At 31.8% G+C, this 23,976-nt stretch overlaps 1 protein-coding gene and 1 long non-coding RNA gene across 5 annotated transcripts; one reads left to right on the top strand and one right to left on the bottom strand.

Annotated features, from left to right (window-relative positions):
* Positions 1–1,056: 1,056 nt before the first annotated feature.
* LOC109111958 (protein starmaker-like) lies at positions 1,057–13,289 on the bottom strand. 4 transcript variants are annotated; one of them, XM_042776299.1, is made up of 24 exons: positions 13,160–13,289; positions 12,347–12,408; positions 12,017–12,034; positions 11,496–11,525; positions 11,376–11,408; positions 10,548–10,580; positions 10,402–10,437; positions 9,108–9,143; positions 8,979–9,023; positions 8,578–8,670; positions 8,453–8,491; positions 8,333–8,377; positions 7,735–7,773; positions 7,329–7,400; positions 6,821–6,883; positions 5,492–6,217; positions 5,369–5,413; positions 4,327–4,374; positions 3,721–3,762; positions 3,588–3,626; positions 3,302–3,355; positions 2,970–3,023; positions 2,800–2,871; positions 1,057–1,863 (listed from the first exon to the last, which is right to left on the bottom strand). In XM_042776299.1, the coding sequence occupies exons 1-23, from the start codon at positions 13,168–13,170 to the stop codon at positions 2,831–2,833; spliced, it is 1,704 nt and encodes a 567-aa protein (XP_042632233.1). In that variant the 5' UTR covers positions 13,171–13,289; the 3' UTR covers positions 1,057–1,863; positions 2,800–2,830. The 4 variants fall into 4 exon arrangements, with proteins under 4 accessions (XP_042632233.1, XP_042632232.1, XP_042632234.1 ...); XM_042776298.1 differs by having other exon boundaries at positions 5,492–6,226; positions 13,160–13,284; XM_042776300.1 differs by lacking the exon at positions 7,735–7,773 and having other exon boundaries at positions 5,492–6,226; positions 13,160–13,285.
* Positions 1,860–23,252, top strand: LOC122148782. The gene is made up of 4 exons (XR_006162618.1): positions 1,860–2,938; positions 3,239–3,450; positions 21,308–21,488; positions 22,948–23,252. It is a non-coding gene; the product is annotated as an uncharacterized LOC122148782 (long non-coding RNA).
* Positions 23,253–23,976: the final 724 nt, after the last annotated feature.

The raw sequence follows: 23,976 nt of genomic DNA, 5'->3' as shown, positions 1-23,976 counted from the left end.
GACTTCTTTCTCTGACTAAAATCGCTGAAATATGATCCATTCATAAGGCCATCTGATAATGTTTAACTGTGTGCAGCCGCAAACTAGGCCTACTTGCTTAGTTTGCTGAAATGTTTGATATATATGTATACACATAAAACCACACAGTTATTTTATTTTATATTATATATTATACATAAATGCATACATAGACCTACATACATTTATTTGTTTATTTATTTAGGTTTATAAAACATTTATTATTAATCAAATCCAAAATCATTAAATTAAAAAAACTATTATATTAACGATATTATCTTATTTTACTCTTTATATATAAACTTTATAAAAACGATATTTATATAATTATTTATATATATATATATAAAGTTCACATTTTCTGCCTTGTATATAGACTTACATTTAGACTTTAATGTATATATTTAATATTTTTAAATACTAGGAGAGCAACTTTATTTATATAATATAGACTTATTCTTTATGCATATGAACTAGACAAAACCTAGTGACCTAAACCTAAATATTAAAGGTATTTCAAACAATTTTACAATGAAGTCATTCTGGTCCACCTGTATGAATTAATAAATCATTCTTTGTCACTGATGATTTTAATTTTTAATAATGTGTCTATTTTTAGTTGAAATAAACCAAAAAGAGCTGGACTAAACAACACAATTTACTGACACAAAAGTATTTGAAATACTTTGAAAAGAAATTAGATAAAAACAATACGTATTACTAAGATAAATATACAAATATATAATATATACATACATACATACATATATATATATATATATATATATATATATATATATATATATATATATATATATATATATATATATATATTATATATATTTGGATTGCTTAGGGGATTTATTTTTTATTTTTATTATTTGTTCTCTTATTTTCTTGTTTTGTTTTTAGTATTATCATCTTGTGACTATGTTGTTGAAAATTGTTGTAACTGAATTTAAAAAGCCAGAATTAGATGTGGTTTAGTTTACACACACCAAATAAATAAATAAATAAAAATACTCCATGGTCGTTTAATTTTCTGACAACCCAGTCTTTATTAGATTTGCTCCCTGTGTACATATTAAAATGACTTCTTGTAAATCTATACAAAATTTTTTTTTGACAGTTTTCAGAGCAATCTGTGCTCTTACATTGCTAGTTTATTAGTATTCCTCCACAGAGACATAGACATCAGAGATTATATCAGAAATTGTCTGTACATTCTCAAATCATTGGGTGGGCAGAAAATATCTCATTCTGTGACATTTCAGGCCGGCGTTTATCTGAGAGCAAGAGGGAAGGTTCTCGTTGCAGCAGCTGCAGTCTTTCAGTGTCAGTGTCAAGGATGGGGACACCATGTGGACAAACCAATGGAACCATCGCAGGTTTGACAGATCAACATTTTCACCAGACCCGAATCGTGTAGCTTTCTCAAAATTCCTTCTGTTAGTTCTACTCTCTATGTTTAATGTGTCACTCAAAACAAAATATATTTAGGCCCTACGCAAACAGACAAATGCATGAGATACGCAATTCCAGAAGCTCACTGTTCATCATGCATTTCCATCTTGGTAAAATTAATATATCAAACGATACAAAAGTTCTAGAATTAGGACAAAGTTAACAAATGGAATGTACAGCAAACAGCCAAATAATTTAATCTGCATCCCAGAACCCTTAGAAAGGAACCTTCACCATATGAGAGAGAGAGAGAGAGAGAGAGAGAGAGAGAAAGAAAGAAAGAAAGGACGAGAGGGACATGTCATGTGTTTTAATGGGATGTGAAACTCTGGTTATCTTGACTGTCTCGGGTGGTTCTTTTTACGTCTCTCCAGGAAAAATCTGCAGTGAGACACAAAAATTAAATAGTGAATATATCAGTTGTTCAATTAAATCAATTATTATGTCTTATGAGTTTTATGTCTTTTTTGTTTTCTTTGTTGAACAATAGCTCGGATCTAAAACCAAGTGTGCTGCCTACCTAGACAGCATTTTAAGGCATCATAGGTGCACTTCCAATGCACTATACATGCTTGAGTCAAATAGGCTACTTTATGCTAGGACGTCAATGAAGTCATGAATGTTGTTGTTATTGGGGCAGTAACACTGCAAGACTCCAGAGGGCGATACAGGTGACTTAAAATGTCTGTGCTGAGTATGACATCCACCTTATTTTGGAACGCAGAGGTAAACCAGTTTGCAATATCAAGAAGCACAACGGACTGCTTGATGTGTATAAATGACTCGCATGTAAATTTCTTTATCCACAAATGTAAAGAGGCATTGAATAAGACTTGGCTCATTTTAAGACAGAAATAGGTCACTACCTTCATACAATAACAGCAACGAGAAATAAAAAAGCACAAAAAATAGTGAATTGTAAACTACTAAACTTTACTGTAAAGCCTTGAATGTAGGATACTTTGGTTGATTTATAATGCACCGAATGTATGTTAATTGCTTATGAATATGCTGATTTACCCTTTATTATTATTGTTTGTCTTAGAATTTAATTTGATACCACTGATATGCTATAATTGCCTTGAATGTACAATTAATGTACATTCATTGTTCAGGAGACTGCAATATAAAAATGTGAAAAATCAAATAAAGTTATAAGTATGATTAGTTTCCATAGTATCATTTAAGACAGCAGATGAAGTAATCAGAGACTGGGTAAGAGACAGACAACTGTAAGAATAGAAATTTGAAATATGTTGTCTTTATAAACTTAAAGTAAGGCCTATGTAAAGCTTTTAATCGGTGATTATGTGATACCTGTTACAGTGTTTTTGTAGAGTCCTGGTCGCTAGGAGCTTGGCATAGGGGTTTTGCTGCCATCATCTGATCCTGAAGAAAGGGAGAAACAGATATTAGCATGTGTAAAGTTCTCCTTTGAACTCCCATTCCCTGAAAAGTTAAGTGTTTTAAGCAGAATCATTCATTACCTTGTGTTGTGTCATCAAGATGATCTGGTTCATCGTGTTTTTTAGAAGCAGTGTCTGTAAAAAACAAAAAAAAAAACAAAAAAATGGATGTGACAAGTGTTATCATTGTTCTTTAAATCAGAAGTCACAGTTTTAAGTATGAAATCAAACAAAATGTATTTGAAACAAAATGATGTACATGTGTGCACCTGGCAGACACGCATTGCTAGTGCCAGATCTATACTCTTACTGTATCACTTACTGTATCTGTTTCATTTGTGTCTCATAAGGAATTTTGGGAGAAAAATCTGAGACAACTATGATGTGAGGAGGCAAATGAGTGAGTGACTTACCTATGCCATCTCCAACCCTGACTTCATCATCATGGGCGTCAGTGTCGTCATCATCTAAACAGAAAGAAGCATGGGAAAGAATTGAGGCAGCTTTCAATTCACAATTTCCTAGAATTCTTTGAGAATTCAGCCCAATCAGAGAGTAACAGGTAACAACTACTTTTACAATCATTCATGTCTTTAGCACAAATGGCATGAGTTGTGTCCCAAAAATATAATACTTAGGGTGTGTTCAAAAGCAGTAGTAAAGCTGATGATAACTCAAAATTAAGTGCTATGAATGTACCGTCTGCAGCATCATGGCTGTCTGCATCAGTGTGTTCCTCTAGAGATGGCAAGAAATTGAAAGAACATACATTTAATGTTTTTTACATGACAAAGGCATCACTTTATCCTTACATAACTGAGCTCATATTTACCGTTTGATGTTGTAACATCTGTCGAGTGATTGTCATGGTCATCTAGAAGAAGAAAAAGAAAAATACTGCATCAATTTCATCATGTCTTAACACGTTTTAGTGACACTATATCTCACAATATGACATAATATGTTAATATGTGAATATATATCTTCAATTGTTTTTTTCTGTCCACGCTTAAATCAGAAATGCTGTGTGAAGCAACATCATTCATAATAATTTAATATCTTCAAATGAATCATTCTGATATCTACAGTATGTGATAAATGTGATATCCCACATTTATGACTTTATATCAGTTTTTTTTTTCCGGTCCCTACTTGAATCAAAAATGCTGTGCAATGTAACTCCAATGATGGTCATTCAAAAGTAACTTGCGATTTTTTGCAAATAATATACTTAGATAAAACTCACAAATCTTTCATTATATTATATAGTTCAACCAGTGCTTGATTCTTTTTTGAAAGCTTTATAATTTTCCATGTCCGTTGTCTTCTACTTCATAGCTCAGTAAAGACAAGTGAGAAGAACCTCAGATTGCATTGAAATGAAGATATTTTATAACTCCACTGACATGTAAATAGTAAATGTTGTGGTTTGTCTTACCGCTGGAGTCAGATTCATTTGTCTCTATTGATGCACCATCAGGAGACTCTGTAGGTTTAGACATTCATATATTAGAAATTCCCAGCTTTTTTTCTGTAACAGTAGACTGCCGGTGAATAAATGTCTACGGAAGCCCCTTTTGTTTATTTATTTTTTCTATTTCACAGTGACTTTATATATTAATTTATGACTTTGTCATGTAATTATGACAGTAACACTTTATTTTAAGGACCGACTATTAACTAGTTGCTTATTAGCATATTACTAGCATACTGGCTGTTTATGAATATTTATAAAGCACATATTAATGCCTTATTCTGCACAGCCATATTTTAGATCCCTTAATCCTTCCCCATACCTAAACTTAACAACTACCTTATTAACTATTAATAAACAGCAATTTCGGCATTTGTTCAGGGAAAAATCTTAGTTAATAGTGAATATGTGTTCCCTATACCATATACATCTTCAATAATAACTTTATATCTCACTTTATTACTTCGTCAAAATGTGACCTCACAACCATGACTTATTCATCTTCAATTATGACTTTATTTTTGACAGTTTTGACTTTATGAATTTATCCTAATTATGACCAAATCTCACAATTGTGATTTTCTATCTTCAGTTGTGAATTTTTATCTCACAATGTGACTTTATGTGAAAATGCGACTTTATATCTCAAAATTGTGACTTTATCTTCAATTGTCACTATATCTCAACATGTGACTTTATATTGTCAACTGTTGCATCTTAAATCTGAAATTGACTTGATATCATGCAATTATGACTTTATACCTCAATATGTGACTTTATATCTTTAACTGTGCCTTTATATCTCACAATATGACTTTAAAACTCAAAATTGTGACTTTATGTAACACAAAATGACTGTATGTCCTGCAATCATGACTTTATATATCTTAATTGAGGCTTCATACTGCACAATGTGACTTCATTCTTATTTTAAACATTCTCACAATTATCTGATATATTTATTACTCTGAGCTAGAAGTGGTCTTCCATATTAATCAGTAAATACCTTGTTTCTCCTTTTCCATGCTGGAGTCATTGTCTTCATCAGTATCTGGAGGTGTAACAGCATTATTCAGTCGATTGATATTGTGCTTTAATGAGTGTAAAATGTGAAGGCTTGAATGTTTACCTTCCCCTCCTGTTTCTGAGCTGTCTGTGTCGCTATCAGAGCTTTCTGTGTCTGTGGACTCTGTTCTCTTCTTCTCTTTGTCCTGCTCTTTATCTTTACTGTCAGTGTCCGAGTCTGAATTTGAGTCCAGACTGGAGCTGTCAGACTCAGGTTTGTCTTCCTGCTTGTCTTCTTTCATTTCCTCCAGTGGACTTTCATCAGACTGACTGTCTGTGGCGTCTTCTTTTGAGGTGGTGTCTTCCTTGTCCTGTTCGTCTGGTTTGGATTCGTCCTCCTTATCTTTTCCCTCATCGCTATCGCTGCCCGTCTCATTGGTGTCCTCCTTCTTTTTGGCATCCTTCTCACTGTCTCTATCATCTTCGGTGTCTTTCGGGTCGCTGCTGTCCTTGTCTTTATCCTCGGCGCTGTCCTTGGCGTCTGCTGCATCAGGGGAATCTGCTTTGTCTTGATCGCTGCTGGTGTCTGCGTCGCTGTCAGAGTCCTGGTCTTTCTCTTTCTTCTCCTTGCTGTCGGTGTCTTTTGATTCTGAATCCTGGTCTTTGGAGTCGTCTGAAACTTTCAGCTCATCAGTGTCTGAGTCGCTGTCTGTGTCGCTTTTGTCTGGCGTCTCAGAGCTTTCTCGACCCTCGTCTTCTGAGTCTTTACTGGAGTCATTACTGGTGTCTTTCTCCTTTTTCTCGCCACTCTTTTCATCTAAGTTTCCATCTGTTTTGTCTTTGTCAGAATCTGCAGAATCTTTCATAATTATATATCATTAACTGACATAAATCATTATAATTACAGACAAATGTATGGTAATACCAAGGTACATTGACGTATACCATGGTTTTATTCATGAATTATTTACATGGCAATCCAAAGTACTTTAAAGATGACAAAGAACATGGTATTGCCATGGTACATGTAAAAAAAAAAAAAAGGTTTTACCATGGTTCCATGTACAAAACTGTTTCTTTTACTAGCACTTTGTTTATTTAAATAGGGCTACTTTATATAAAATAAAACAACTGATAAATCATATCACTTCCCATACAAAATGCTAAGACAATTTAAAAAAGTTTATAGTTTAACTTGATGCACTAAAATAACTAAAACTAAGGCTAAAATAAAAATGTATATATATAAATATATAAACATGCAAAACAAATACAAATAAAAAGTGACAGAAACATTAAAATTACTAAAACTATCAAATTAAAATAAAACAAAATATAAAATTAAAACAAATTCAAAATATTAATTAAAAACTCTAAAATCCTAAAACAAAACTGGTTTAGGGTAATCTTTTAAGGACTAAGCGATATGTTTATTTATTTTTTTTAAGCTCACCATCAGAGTCCTGCTGCTCATCTGTGTCTGAAGAATCCTTGTCAGATGAATCATCTGTGTCTTCTTCATTAGAGCAGAAACACAACTGTTATTAGTAACGAAACTAATCTCTAACTACAGGCTTAATCAGACTGGATCATTATCTCAGAGAAAAGATTATTATTTTTTTTTAAAGATTTTTATTTTTTTTAACTTTTATTTTGAAAGAAAGGTTTAAGGTAAAATACTAGAATTATTAAAAACAGAAATAAAAATAAATTAAAACTATCTATCTATCTATCTTTCTATCTATCTATCTATCTATCTATCTATCTATAGATTTCTTTTTTTATAAATTCTAATAACACATAATAATTACTAACATTAAAATAAAACAAAACCAGAAAATCTATAAATAAAAACTAATTCAAAATATTAATAAATACTATAATTGTATATGAATAATGCTAAATCAACACTGATTTGACACCGTTTGATTTGAAATATTTTCTGCAGTGATTTCAAATACCTGTAGAGGTTTTATTTGCATCATCAGGTGCATCATCAGAATCTTTCTTTTCCACACTAGCAGAATCCCCGTCTGAAAATACATTCATATGCCAGCATTGTTTCAGAAGAATATATCATTTTGCAGTGAGAAAGGTCTGTGCCAAGTAGGACGTGTTTCTAGAAAATCTTTTTTGGGTGCTGGAACAATGTTTATGTTTAACAATGTTAACAGTGTTCATACTCCTTATCCTAACCATTAACTACCACCAGAGGCGAACGGTGGCTTGATAAGAGTGATTAAAGGCCCACGCTCAAGCCTAACATTAACCCTCAAATCTGATTGGTTGTTATGTCTGTTGTTCAATAATCAACTAGGAAGTTGCTACAGGAACATGTTCTGCTTTTGAAGCATGAGAAATCTCTACCTGAGCCATCTGAATCAGTGTCTGCCTTTTTATCCGTGTCTGTGAAACAGAGGTTTAATAGTGAGACAGTATATCATTGTGTATCACACACACACACACACACACACACACACACACACACACACTTGGGAATATAAGAGGGAGTTTCAATTTAGAAATGCTTGTTTTCTGAATTGAATAAGTTCACCCAGAAATTATATTTCTGTCATTATTTACTCACTTTTTTGTTGTTTTAAACCTTTTTGATATAATTTTTCCATGGCACACAAATGGAGTAATTTTTACATTTTCCTTTGTAAAACGAGATAATATCACACAGGTTTGGAACAGTATAAAGATTAGTAAATAAATTCAGTATTTATCCTACTTTGTGATGTGCTTTTGTCAGTTTTATGTTTATTTTTAATTTTCATCTAATATTTATTTATATTATGCAAGATTTTATTTTATTTCAACTTTATCTCAATTACCAAGAACATTTTTAAAAACTAAAAACAATAAAATTGGTAATTTTAGTTAACTTTTAGACCATTGGTGAATAATGACAAAATCTTTGTATTATTCTCACAGTCTTTTTTCAGTAATTGTGTTTGTTTACCTGTAGATTTTTCTTCTTTTGAATGTGTATCAACATCATCTGCATCTGAAATATTATATAACAAATTTAAATTGACTTATCATCTTATGAGGCAATCTGACAGTTTGTGATCTCTCTTACCTTTGCTGTCCTCCGCTGATGGTTTCTCTTTGCTCTCATCTGCAGTAGATAAAGGAAAGTTGAGGGTATTTTGCACACATGTGCATTCTGTATCTTATGAAAATAGATATTTGGCTTTCACCCACCTGAATCGCCTGTCTTCTGCTGCGATGCATCTGTTTCTGTTTTATTATCTGTGTCTGTGTCTTTTTCTGTGTCACTATCAGTATCTGTTGTGTCTGATAAAGAAATTTAAATCAAATATTTAAGTGCATAACAAATATATGTTTTTGCAATTTCTCCCGCTATTGTTAGGAAATGATATATTTGAATGGGATGCATGTCTTTTATAGTTTTTATTATTTTAATCAGATAGTCTTTACAAAAAATACATATTATAGAGATTGTTATAGGGAAATCACACATGGAGAGTAAATGTTTAAGACCTTTTTTTTTTAAATTAAGTGATGGAAGCATTTTCACAGTTGTATGAAACAACTCATTGCAGTGTTGTTGTGTGTTTATGAAACTGATGCACAGGTTGTACCTATCGAATCTGGACCGCTGGTGGCTTCATCCAGGCTTTTGTCACCTGAAATGGGTCGAGCTGTTAGTCTGGGCAATACCTCACTCAATACATCTCAAACAAAAGTGAAGGCCATGAGATGAGTCTTACTGTTTGTGTCTGATGTGTCAGGAGCACTATCAACCTCTTTAAAAAGAAAGAACATTTGTAGAAAAGAAAATTATGCAAGTGTAGAGTTCATCTCTTTATGTCTGTGTCATTAGTGTCATCATAAAATGGGTTTCATTCCTTAAAATGACTGCTAATGTGTTAGCATATAAGTTTAAGCTATGGAAACTTTTCCCGCAACTTTTTATTGCACAATTCTGACTTTTTTTCTCGCAATTTTGAGTTTATATCAGAAAAAAAGTCAGAATTGGTAGATATAAGCTTGCAATGCTGAGAAGAAAAGTCTTAATTGTGAAATAAAATGGTTGTGAAAAAACTGAATTCTGAGAACAGAAGTCAATAGCGAAACGTAAACTTGTAATCGCAAGAAGTCACAATTGTGAAATAAAAAATTGCAATTACCTTATTTATTCTTTAATCTTTTTATTTTTAATTATTATTTTTTTAAATGTAATAAAAAAATGTCAGAATTGCGAGATGTAAACTTGCAATTACAAGATATAAACACAATTCTGAGAAAAAAAAGTTAGAATTGGGAGATATAAACTCTAAATTGCGAAAAAAAGTTAGAATTGCGAGATAAAAAGTCTCTATATATAATAACTAAACACAATAATTGAATTGGTGCAATATCAACAAAGACCAAACATCTGATTATCATTAATTTATAATGTGGATCATAAATATTTGGTGTTTTCTGTCTTGTTGCCATGACATTATTCAGAAAGGAGTGTGACACTAGACAGCTTTGAGCTGCAAAAAATATATATTCTTACTCAGTATTTTTGCCCAGTTTTCAGTACAAATATTTACACATTTCTAAAACAAGATTCTTGCTAGAAGTAAAATGACTTGAGGTATTAAGTCTTGTTTCATGAAGAATTTATTAAATTGAGTTTATTCTTAAAAAAACCGAGTGACCAAGATTTTTTTCTTATTTTAAATGTAAATTCACTTAAATTTAAGCATTAACTTTAAATTCTTGCATTTAATCATTATGATTAAACAGAAGCTTGTTTCCACTAATCTTTTTTCCTGTTGACTCAGTGTCTCCTGCTTTGCAATCTAATGCCAGTTCTTCTAGTTCACTGATGCTGAACACACAGCAGTTAAACATTAATCGGTGTGTTATCATCACACTCATTCATGTTATCTTGATGTCAGTGCTTTCTGTTGGCGCTTGTGAAATTCAGTGAAAGCTGTGATTCAGTGGTCAGGTCATGGTTTCTTTCATTCTTTTATGTCCTGTATATCTAGACTCTTGATGCCAACTGACCTGGTTTTTCAGTGGTGTCAGATGAGTCACTGGGACCTGAAATCAAAGAGAATTATTAGCACAGTGGGATAATGTCACTTTGTGTTTGTTATCTGTTTTGGGTTCAGCTCAGACTGCCTTAGGAGGGTCTAGAAAGTGTTTCTTACCTCCTTTTTTCTCTGCTGAATCTTCTGTAGTTCCTGTTTAAAAGAAAGTTTTCCAAAGTTATTTTAATTTTAGTTTTATTAATTTTGTTATGTGCTTTTGTTGTTTTTTTTTAAATATATTTCTATGTTTTATTTTTTATTTTAGCAATTTTAATTTTAAATTAAACTTTAAAAACAGCAACATTTCTAATTTAGGTTTTCATTTAGGTTTTAATTAAGTTAATATGTTTTAGTCCTTTTTCATGCACCCTTATCATTTTTATTAGTGTTTTTAATATTATATTTAGCTTTAATTTATTTCAGTTTTAGACATTTCAGTACTTCAAATTTTATTTCATTTAGTGGCCAAGGCAATATTTCTAATTTATTTATTTTTTAATTTGAAGTTTTTCATCTAATATTTGTTATTTGATATTGTTTTAGCTTAATATCAATTAATGAAAATGTTTTAATAGTTTTTAATAATATTTTTAATAATATTTATTAGTTTTTGTTAACACTAACAACGCTATCTGTCTAAATCTTGACATTCAAATTAAGTTCATGTCCATGTTATTGGACTTTTAAATATTATTTTGTTTATTTTTTATTTATTTCAGTTTTAGTCATTTTAGTACTTTATTCTATTATTTCTAATATTTATGTTTTTTTAAGTTTCATCTAATATTTATGTATTTTTTAATTTATTTCAGCTTTATTTCTTTTAATGATTTTATAACATATTTAATAATATTTTTAAAGAATTGTTTTAATTTTGGTTTACACTAGTTTCCACAGTTTATATAACACATTTTACAGTGAGATGTGATCTATATCACCCAGACCAACCTGAGATTCCATTTCCAGGGAGAGAAGTTGGATCTGAAAAAAAGATAGAAAAACATGTTTTTCAGATGAACTGGTAAATTGATTTATGCAGAAATATAGCTCAAATTCATTGCACCTTACCATTGAGTATCCCTAGGGCTGCAGCTGCCTCTGAGATTATAACATGAAAGTCAGAACAAAACACAATCAGTGACATAAACCAGATAATATTCATATAGAACCAGATACTTTTTATCCTCTTTATAACTAGTTTGCCTTATAGCTCTATATAGAGCTTATAGAGCTAAAAAAAAACAATGTGCAAAGCAATCATTTGAAAGAATCTGATGTGAAATGACTTCATATTGAGATCTCTGATGTTTAATTGCAGGCATTGCTGAAATCTCTTCTGAAACTCTCAAGGAGACACATATGAGATTACTGGGGCCATTTTCTAAGGAAATATAAGTCTAGTTTCATCCCATTTCTGTTTAAGAGATTAAAGACGGATTTTTCTGTCTATAATGGCTTTCTTGAACAAGTAGTAGTGCAGTGCAGTTCATTCTTCTTACACAGCTCATGCATTCAGAGGCAATAATTAACTTAAAAGTCATCATTTGCATTATAATTAAGGTTAATGTGTATAAAAGACACATTCTTACCATCATTATCTTTTCCATCTGTATCAAAACAAAAGACAAGACAGTCAGTTAGTGGTGTGAGTGCACTGAGCTGTAAGAGTCCTATATCTCCTATAGAGGCCCAGGCCAAATGTAGCAGCACAGGTGAACAGAACTCTTTTGTGTTCAGTGAAGGGCTCTGATTACAGTCTCATTATAGTGAGGCAGTAAATGCTTCGTGTTACTTAGAAAGAAGAGCTGGTGCATTTCACTGATAATAATTTAGGGATCCAGGGTGATCTGTAATGGTATTTATGTAAGCTATATGTGAGAAATGTAATGAAGTCAGGCATACTGGGTAAGTTTCCTTACCGTTTATTGGTGCAGAAATAGAGACACCCACTAATGCAAAGATCAACGGAGCAACCAGCGTCCTATAATGAGACAAAAAAGAAAATTCACAAAAAAGAAACTAAAAATCTCTAAATTAATAATGATCTAAAACTATTTCAAATATATATATAATATATATATATATATATATATATATATATATAATTTTATTATTATATATATATATATATATATATATATATATATATATATATATATATAACAAATTAATATATATATATTAAATAATATGTACGTATATATATATATTCGTTGTGGAATATCCTAGAAAATTATAATATAATTATTATAATCATTACCAATTTTTATAAACAAATTACTAAATAATTCAACATTTTAATAAATCTTTATATCAAGAATAAAAACCAAGGTAACTGATTATTAAAAAGGAGGACCATTCTTGCTGCACAAATATTCTGTTTCCTGTTGGGTAACATCATAATTTTTTTTATCACACAATTGAACATCTTGGTAAAAATCTGTATATTTCAAATCATAGATAAAATCTGTCTTTTTAATTTATTCTGAACTTTTTTTTCAGACAGTGTATTGCTGATAAACTTTCATTAGATACAGACATTGTACTAGTTTAAAATGGTTAACTTTTCCCAGAGTTAGCCTTCAGCAATATCAGTTTTTATCCATCATGTTTGCAGATTTCCTTATAATTCATTCATATAGCATGTGCATGTATTATTTATGTAAAACACTGCACCACAATAACATTAAAGCAGGCCAGATTAATGAAAGTAAAGGAGAGACTGTACTCACCGGGACAGCATTGCAATAGGACTGAAATGCAGTGTGAGATTGGCGCAGGTGATGCAGGTCTGAAGCCTGAGTGGAGCTGCTCTCAGATCTTTTATACCCTCTGTGCTTCCTGGCCTCTGAGGGGGTTGAGCTAAAGACAGAGGCGTTCCATGAGAACCTCCAAAGTTCCTCTCATTAGAAGAGGGTTATGAAGTCAGGCCGTCCTGCTATTGTTTGTGTTTTCAAACAGTCTTTGTAAATAGAGTAGCTTCTGTGTCTCTGTCTCAACGGATCCCGCTGCTCCTTTGTGATTCTCTCCGGACGTTTGATTTAGTTGATCTGAGGTGTTCTTCTGGGAAAGGGTTGCTGGGCAGGACATGCTCATGGTTTTTGTGTCTTTATTTATTATATATGGCACAGAAAGATCTGTTCTGTTGGTAAAAAGCAGAAAAGAGGTGCATCAGATTTCTTTAATGCATCTCTTTGTGTGTGAACAACCATTGCTGGTTTTTACGTCAGAGATGTTGAGGGTAGGATAGGCTGTTGTGATGTTGCCGGGGTGTTGCAGTGGGGTTTCTAGGGCCCATCTTGGATACTACTTCAGTGAAAACATTTAGCAAGTTACAAAACTTATAAACAACACACAATCATAGCCATGTGGCTTGTGTTTCTCTTTGGTTAGTTGGTTGTTGTTGTTGTTTTTTCAATATTTGTTTGTTTGGTGATATATTTGTTTATTTAGTGAATTGTGCTACTTGTGTACTAAGCATTTTTGTTTGTTTGTTTGTTTGTTTGTTTTATTTATTATATAGTCTGTAAGGTAATCTTAAATTATAAAAATAAATGCATTTATTGTGCAGTTTATTATTATTATTATTACAATTTTTATTTACTATGCAGTGTATTTATTTATTTATTTATTTGCTTCGTCTCTAAGGTAATCAATTATTAATAAATATTTATTTATTATGCAGTTTATTCTTATGTATTTATTTTTGTTCATTTGATTGCTTATTCTGTAAGGCAGTCTTATTTTTGTGGCATTTTATATTTCTTCATATATATATATATATATATATATATATATATATATATATATATATATATATGAATAATTTTTATAACCATAGAAGCGAATAGTCTTAAATTGGCTTAATGTGGTTTTGGAAACAGAAATAACCTGAGAAAAAGACAACAGACAGTAAACTTGTGGCTGTGTTACTAGGTTTGGCCTGGAAAAGCTTGAGTTTCTCCACGATGGCTGCTGTGCCGAGAGCTGCTGTTCTGTGCACAAAGCCTCTTTGTTTCTCCATTGAGAAATTTATTGAGCTTAAAAATACATTGTTGTTGAGCAGTAAAGCACATATTCCAGTTAAAGGTTAATCATTCGTTTTTTTCTTCACACATCCATTCACGTTCAACAAGCCATTGACGCATCATAGCAGCTTGAGGTATGTTTATATATGCAAACGATCAGGATAATCTGTTCAGTTTTAGTACTGGATGTAAATGGGGTTTTGTTGAGGAAATGAGTGATTTGCACAGGTGCGTAATGTCCCTCTGTAGGTTCCTGTGGCCTTTCTAAAGGATCGTGGGGTTTCCCTGCTGCTGTTTTGATTCTTCAGAAAGTGTGAGAGCGGCACAGCTTTCAGACGGGTAGTTACTACATCAGTACTTGCTAAATTGGGAAACTTGTGTTTTGTAACAAACCACCCATTTGAAATGTTAACTTGAGCACTTTTACCCACGGAGTCAACAAAAAGCCCCGAAGTATGACAAGTGACGTGACATACAGCCAAGTATGGTGACCTATACTCAGAATTCATGCTCTGCATTTAACCCATCCAAAGTGCACACACACAGCAGTGAACACACACACACCGTGAACACACACCTGGAGCAGTGGGCAGCCAGTTATGCTGCGGCGCCCGGGGAGCAGTTGGTGGTTTGATGCCTTGCTCAAGGGCATCTCAGTCGTGGTATTGCCGGCCCAAGACTCCAACCCACAACCTTAGGGTTAGGAATCTTCTTCTGTTTTCCCTCCCTTCTTCCTTCATTTTTCTCTAACATTTTCTTTCCTTCCTTCTTTCCTTCTCTCCTCCCTTCCTTCCCTATTCTTCCCTCTGTCTTCTGTCCTCCTTCCCTTCCTTTCTTAAAAGTTCTTTCTTCATTTCTTTTTTCTCTCTTCTTCCTCCTTTCATGCTTTTTTCTTCCTTCTATTTTCTTTCCTTGTTTCCTTCATTCTTTTTTAGTTATCTCTTTTGTCCTTCATTTTTTAATTTATTCCTTCCATCCTTCCTTCATGTACTGCCCATACTTTATCCCTTCCTTGTTTTTTCCATCCTTCCTTTCCCTCTTTCATCCATCCATCCTGTTGATGTATTAGTGACACAGGTGCTGTAGCGTCTCTGTTGATCTGGGCAGGTTGTAGGTTCAAACCTGAGGAGTTCTGAACCATTATGTCTTTGATCAATGCACTTTAACTCAGATTGCTTCCAGTGGATTGTCTCTGTCAATTTCGATAAAAGCATTTTATAATGTAACAATTTTATGCATTTAAACATGATTTTCCTATCATTGACCTGCATTCGTCCTCATTTCCATCTGCTCTCTCTCTCCATCTGGTTAAGATCTCATGACCAGTGATCCAGGGCGAATGTGAGATCAGCACGTCTAAGCAAATGACCCGCTGACCTGTTAAACACTCTCACAGGGTCCTGTAAAACTCAAATGAGCCTATTGTGACCATCTCTGACTGTGCCTGCCTGCCACTCCTGTTCCCGGCTTTTGCATTTGCAATAAATATATATAAATGCCATTGTTTTTTTCATTTAAACAATATGCAGGATGTCTTTTGTTTGGTGCTTTTTGATTAATAAGAGAGATTAATAAAGAGAGACTTTATCTAACAGTGGTGGCATAGCAGTTTTAGTTATGCCAGCCACTTCTCCCAAAATCTTCACTAAGAAACAGTTTTTCTTAAAAACACGGGGTACAGAAGGTCAATTAAAGATGCAGGGCCTGTGGCATTGTGTGAGCTTTAAATTTACATGACAGTTCTGTGGACAGCGGCCGGTGATCATTGAAATTCTGTGTCAGTCACCTAAAATCCAACCACTAGCTTTTAAATACTGCTGTTTTTACTCAGCAAACAAAGACAAGGACAACTAGAAGTTGATGCTGCTTGCTTAGTTTGTTGACTAAGAATGTTCACATTCTGAAGGAGTATTTCCTTTACTTTTTTTTAGATCAACCTGTACACATACATTTTATTTATAAAGCAACATTTAATGCATATCATTGAACAATATATATTAAAAAAAAAAAAAACTTAACACAAACTATATACTGTTGCCAAAGCCTTACATAACTGCTGAAAAATACATACATAAATAATAGTTTATTATTATTATTATTATTATTATTATTATTATACAAATAGTAATAATTTAAAGCAAAATAAAAATTAATAAATAAATAAATGGATTTGAATAATCACAAAAGTATTGTTTAATTATTCTTATTACACTAGTCATATATATATATATATATATATATATATATATATATATATATATATATATATATATATATATATATATAATCCCCACAAACTCAATGCAATTAACAGTAAAATTTGAAAAAAAAAATATACATATTTGTAAAAATAAATATGTACATGAACATAATTTAAACAACAACAGTAATAAGTTTTTTTTTTTTTTTGGGGGGGGGGGGGGGGGTGTCATTATTTCCATACTTGTATTACATATTGTTGCTTTGAAATAATAATAGGTATATCATATAATCGTGCATGAACATCAGATTTGACATCACACTTGTTAATTGTATAATTGCTCATGTTTGTCTCGTAGCTTCCTCTGTAGATTCTGTTGTATTCTAAGGTGTTGCTAAGGTCTTCTGGATAGTTGCTAGGTGTTTTATTCCTGTATTGGTTCTCGAGGCCTTCCTTCATTGTGTGTTTATGCCATTTTTCACCTCTTTTATAGTCCAGCAGATGAAAATGTTGAGTCAGACCACTGAATAAAACAACAGCATCACATCTCTACACACACCTCATATCACACTCTGATACACAGATGTTTTATAGTGTTCCTTTATGTTTATTAGATATGTACAGTGTCTGATTTTCAGGTCTTCCCGAGCCACTCATCCGTTTGAGAGGGAGTCAATGGTAACAGCATCTGAAATGTAAGAATGTCTCTCAGCTCTGTTCAGTAAAAAGGCTGTTTGTGCCAAAGTTCTCAGACAAATCCATCTCTCCGTGACGTCCATTGAGCCGACAGCACAGTCTCCATCCCATGATGGAGAAGTTATCCAAGACGCTTTTGTAAAATAACCCATGTTTATAACAGTTTGCCCTACTCAAAATCCAAAAGGAGTCTCAGTGGAATTATTACCATAATTTGGAATTATGAATGGGAATTATAAAATTCTATCATCATAAAACAAAGACAAGATCTTTTAGAACATATAATTGTCAAAAGAACTATTATGATTCCCAATAAGGCATTAAAAAGAATTTAAAGCACACTTTTGTTATTTTTATTGAAATGTAGTGTGATGTATTCATTCATTTTAATATTTTTGTATTTTTATTATTATTGTTGTTTTTAATGTTATTTTGTTTATTATTCTTAATGTTAATATTATTAGTATAATAGTAATTTAGAATTTAAAGTACATTTTTATTCAATTATTATTATTATTATTATTATTATTATTATTATTATTATTATTATTATTTCATTTGTTCTCTAAGGCTTTGGCAATTGTGTATAGTTTGTGTTGATTATAGTTAGTTTTTTGTATTACATGCATAAATAAATAAAATTGTGTACATTTAAAAAAAAAATTAAATGAAATCTTTCAGGATTTTAAAAGTTTACTTTTTTAAGTGTCCTTTAACAAGACATTATTCTAATTTTAGTAGAAAGTTTTACACAATATAAAAAATAAGTAAAATTAAAATTAAACAAAAAACCAAGAAACAATAAATCATAAAAAATTTAAAATTTCTCATTAGGATTCTTATTTTTCCCAGTAACGAATCCTTTAGGATTTGTTACAAATTTGGAATCATGTATTAAGTAATTTAAAAAACAAGTAAATTAAAATAAATAGAACAATAAAAAAAGCTAAAATAAAAAATAAATAGGGTTTTAATATTTGTAATTTGTCAGAACACCTCATTTATTTGAGTAATTTACATGTAATTTAACACTACATGATTTTTCTTTTTTTTCCCGTTGTGATTTTTTCCGTTTTTGTTTGCTGTAGTTCCTCACGTAACCATAAGGAGGCAGCAGTGAGTTTGAGAACCGATCTGACCTGATGCAGTCTGTAGTGAACGTGCTCTCCATCCAAATGAAGAACTTAGCAAGTGTGACACGTTCCTCACAATTTCAAGTCAGTCATCTAAAGAGAGGCTGAAGTATTTTCATAGCTGGTACCAGTCGGCTCGTGGTTCCAGTAAAGCTCAGACGCTGATACCAGAGGAGACCTGGTTTCATGGCGCTGCTGAACAGAAGGCCTTTGTTAGCGGCCACCAAATGAACCTCCTGCACGTCTGAGATAATGTCCCCTCCAAAACACTTAACAGCTTGTTTTTCATGTTCATTGAGTTCAAGTGATGTTTTTGTGATAGTAACTAATAGCTGCACTTGAAACAAGCTTTTGAAAGTGGATCGTTTAAAGTTTGATTAGAAATAGCAAACTGTTTGATTAATGTGTTGGTCAGGGTTACTATTATTATTAAAACTAAAGCTAATAACATTAACTGAATTTTTTTTAAACATTTCAGCTAGTTACAAGTCAATATATATATATTAACTTGAAGTAGGCCTACTAAAATAACTAAAATTAAATAGATTAACACTAATAATTAAAAATAAATAAAAACTATAGACATTAAAAATTATCTATAGGTTAAGATTATCTATAGGTTATATGAAGTTTGTGTTCTTATTCGTTAATTTTTAATAAATTAAATGAACATAAATAATAAGCAAATAACAAAATATAGCCACAAATCCACATATATATATATATATATATATATATATATATATAAAATAACAATATTTAATAAATGAAATGTAATTATTTTATTAATTAATTTTCATTATTTTATTATCAATAATTTTATATAAATGAACAAAGATAAAAATCAAATAAAATATAGCCACAAATGCATAGATGCAAATAATAATGTTTAATAAATGAAATAACATTTAAATGAAACAAAGTAAACACAACAATGAACAAAGATAAATATCCTTAATTATACAAATATTCCAAGCCTGAATGGCTTTCATTGTTTAGTTTTCGACCCTTTTTGTCCCTGACCTACAGCTCTCTGAATGATTTGTACAAGAGTACAAGAGTTTTCAGAACCTGGAAGAATTTACAGGAATCTGTCTTCAGTGCTGTGTACGTGAGCGCTTGTGTTGATATTCTAGAAGGTAAATCCTGTTGTCGTGACGTGAGAGATTACAAAAACCCTCACAGTCACAACCTTTTGACCTTTTACAGGCAAAAGGTTGTGTATAGATGTGAGAACAGAGCTGTGTGGCGCTGTGGACGTCACAGGAGAAGCCCAGAAGCCCACACAGGTATCAGCTTTAGCGGGAGAGAACGGCCCGACCTTTAAGAGTCCCGGAAAGAGAGTGGATTCATACAACGTAAGGTATAGAGTTTGAGAGGGAACCTATAGACGCTTACAGGAAAGCTCTAGATTGTCCCTTTACAGCTTTCACTGAGCTACTTAAGCTGATTTTAGTCCATGACACTGCATAAAGCATATTATAAATACATTATTCTTAGCAATTAGAAATCATTATGAAGGAATTTTGATAAAAGGATCTGTAACGCAACATATAGTTTTTTCCTCCACCTTTCCTCTAAAAATAATGAATTTTAACTGCTAAAAAAAGTTACTTTTATCCATTCATTTACTTCTTTTATTTTTCTTTTTTATAATATTAATTTTAGTTATTTAATGTAGATAATTTTTATGGATACATTTATGCATTTACTTTGATATTTTATTTTTATTAGGTTAATTAAGTAAATGTTTTAAACTTTTTAGACTCTTTAAAAATTGGTTGAATTTATGCATTTTTTTCCATGTTTATTATTTCCATATATATTTCCATTTTTATACTACTAATTTTAATTATAATTTTTTTTTAAATGGATGTCTTTATGCATTTACTCTGATTTGTTATTAAATGTTACTATGTTTATATTTTTTTTAACTTTAATTGAATTCATTTTAATTGTTTAAACAATCTTTTATTTATTAAACATTTATTATTTATTACTATATATATATATATATATATATATATATATATGTGTGTGTGTGTGTGTGTGTGTGTGTGTGTGTGTGTGTGTGTGTTTGTGTGTGTTAACCAAACGCAATTACATAATGACAGAAACATGGTTTCTATTTAGCATATTCATTGCTTAGAGCTTTATTTAGGGGTACAATAAAAGGAAAGAAATGTTTCAGAATAACATGTTAATGATTGTTATATTTGTAAATTCAACAATGTTAAATACTTTGTGTATAAAAAAAAAGTTTCTGAAAACAATGAGAGAAACACTTTTGATTCAAACACTGACATTGTGAGGAGAGTGAAGGCTTTTGTGTTTGCTAGTCACTAAAGTCATGGCACATCTGAGCACAACGTCATCAGGTTGCCAGCACCAGTTTTGTCATCAAGTCTGAAATTTTTAGATTCAAATGTATTCTGTAATTGATCAAGCAAAAAAACAAAACAAAAAAAAAACTGTCTAGAAATTTTCAATAAATTTATTTTCTAGTCTGATCTAAAATGAAATCAACCCTATAAAGTGTCCATGTCAGCCTTGCCTCTGGATAAAGTTTGGAAGAATATTTGGCAAGCACATTGTGTAGCTCACATTACCAGACCTTTAACAGAGGTCATAAGCATTCACACCTACACAAACACACACTCAAACACAAACCAATCAGTACATCACAGAGGATAAAGTCTAGTTCAAGATTCTCAAAACAAACAAAAACAAAAAATGCCTCTGAAAACATCATCTATATCATTTGTTTTTCTCATTCTGTTACTGCCTTGTCATTGCAGCTTTGCCCTGTTTCTCTCTCCACAGTTCATGTCTCAGGGACGGAGGTTTCTTGATCTCTTTTTTGAGGCAGTGATGGGCTTGCTCCGCTTGCGTGCTGATGCATTGTGGGATTTGGTTGCACGCTGGACTGGGACCGGGGCGGGTTTCACAGCCGCTGCCGCCTCCTCTGAGTCTGGAGCTTCATCTTCTGAACAGAGAGAAACAGGTGAGACAGAAACTTTAGACTTTTAGTTCACAAGATTACATTCAGTGGTTGCATGTGTGTGTTTATGATGTGAAATTTACCATCAGGCTCTTCCATACTGGATTTAGCTGCATCTAAATATTAAAAAACACATGCATGAAAATAATGGGATTTTAGGAGTTATTGAATTTATCTCATATTTATCATGTCATGTTTATATTTTTATGTAATTTATTTATTATTAGTAAGTTATAATAATATTATAACACACACACACACACACACACACACACACACACACACACACACACACACACACACACACACACACACACACACACATATATATATATATATATATATATATATGCTATTTAACTAAATAATCTAAATGAATAAATATTTAAGGACCATTATGTATGTTACAATTTAAGTTACTGATTGGTTGCACTTATGATAATTTTTGAGGACAATGTGCTCAACTTTATTAATGTCATGCAGTCTCAATTTTCCTAAAATATGCCTCATTTTTTATGAAATAAAATTACAATACTATGAATTTAATTTAAATAAATAAAAAAAATATTTCAGGGTACATTCTGATTAAATATCATATAATAAAAAAATGATTTACCAGTTTTGGGCACGTCATTTACTTGAGGTGCTGAAAAGAAATGAAACAATTTTTTTTTTATCTGTTTTCTATGATTTAGTCTAAATTATTGAGCTATGATATGAGATATAAATATTTTTGATATTTTCTATGAATAGATCTAATGCTCACCACTATTTCCTGCCTCAGCACTGCTGCTGCCTGCATCTAAATTAAACAGTTTGACATTAAAATAAGGCTCATAATTATTTTTGATTGTTTAGATGAATCAATACTTTTTTAAATGTACATAGTTCTTTCTTATACCTGCAGCTGCTCCGTTGTAATACAGAAGCTCATCTGTAGTCATAAGAAAGATAAATCACAAATGAGATCTCTTTAATGTCTATTTATTTCATTTAGACAGTACAGAGATTAAACAGAGAGCAAACTGAACTCTCAGAGCAATCATATTTCCTCTGGGTAGATCAGAATAGAAAAAGGTCGTATTTTAAATGTGTATGTGGGTTTAGACTCCACTAGATGGCAGACTTGTAAAGTCTAACTTGAATTGCCTTAGAAAATCCAGCAGCTTGCTTGTCATATGAGTTGTTATATTTGGATATTAAACAAGATCTTGGTGTTTCATTATAGATTTTTCTGGGTCCCTTAAAGCACAGATGGGCTCCTAAAGAACCATAGAATAAGATGTTTATCTTGAAAACAGTTGAATGAGCTCTGATGTTCTACTGTGAGTCAAGCATCAAAAGCTCTATTAGGCAATGGGTTGAAACCTTCAGTTTGACCCTAAGGGCAACTTGTCAAACGTGTCTTAACCCATCACACACTGTTCCTTCTTAAACTAACAATCATTCTCTCATTTATCAGGAATCTCAGCCGGTCTGATGCACAAATCAAATCCTTCCATGTGCAAAGTTCATAAGAAACCATCTTTCATCAGCTCCTCTCCTACTGTGTGAAGCAGTGATCACTCACCGTTGGGCAGGTCAGGTGAGACCAGGTTCATGCTTTCTGTCAATGAAAACACAAAACACTGCAGTGAGAGTCCGTCCGGCTGACATACTACAGACTGTGTCTCCACAACAGAGAAAGAGTGTGAAACTCACCAGTTGGAGCTTCATCTGAGGTTGAATCCGGATCTGTGGATTATTGGAAGGATTCTTAGTTGAAGGTTGATTTGCATTCTGCAACATGTTTTAATGTTATTGATTTTAGATTTACCTGTCGCAAACATGGCTTGGGACCCTCCTTCAGCTACGAAAGGAAGCAAACAGGAAATGTTCAGTCAATTGCAATTTTTTGTTTTTTGTAAATAATTCAAGTCTTAGTCACATTTATCATAGATATAACAAACTGTAAAACATTTTGGCTATAAATAAAGACTCTCTCTCATACACACACACAAATTCATAACAATATAAATATATTCCAAACTCTGAATTAAAGTAATTATTCTCTGTTATGATAATGTTGTATTTTAGATAATATTTGTGACTTATTTTTGTTAACTCTCTTATATTACAGGATAAAAATATTTACCTGCTTCAAGGTCCGCTTTAACCAGTACCAGCGCCAATGAGCAGAGGATGAGAATGTTCCTGTGACAAAATAAACAATCAAATCATTTCCTGACACAATAAATCCGCCTTATAAACAAGCAGGTAAGGAGCTATTTTGCATCAATCATATTTGTTGTGAAAGATTTTGATTTAAAAAGTGTAATGCATTCATGAAGTCAAAAGCATTGTGACTGATAGCAATGATCACAGATAACAGAATTAAAAACCACTGGCATAATATCATAACTCTGGATTTATGCTTTTATATATATATATATATATATATATATATATATATATAAAGAATAATATTACTATATAGCAATATTAAATCAAC

Source organism: Cyprinus carpio, chromosome A19, assembly GCF_018340385.1.
Source record: "Cyprinus carpio isolate SPL01 chromosome A19, ASM1834038v1, whole genome shotgun sequence".
Lineage (NCBI taxonomy): Eukaryota > Metazoa > Chordata > Actinopteri > Cypriniformes > Cyprinidae > Cyprinus > Cyprinus carpio.
Note: the sequence above shows the minus strand (reverse complement) of the source record. Positions and strands in the feature narration are given on the sequence as shown.

Coding starts and splice junctions, on each gene's coding strand:
- LOC109111958 (XM_042776298.1), bottom strand. Junction 6,227..6,820: donor TGAGCAGCAGGACTCTGATG/GTGAGCTTAAAA, acceptor TAATTATGAAAG/ATTCTGCAGATTCTGACAAA. Junction 4,375..5,368: donor CATGGAAAAGGAGAAACAAG/GTATTTACTGAT, acceptor CTAAACCTACAG/AGTCTCCTGATGGTGCATCA.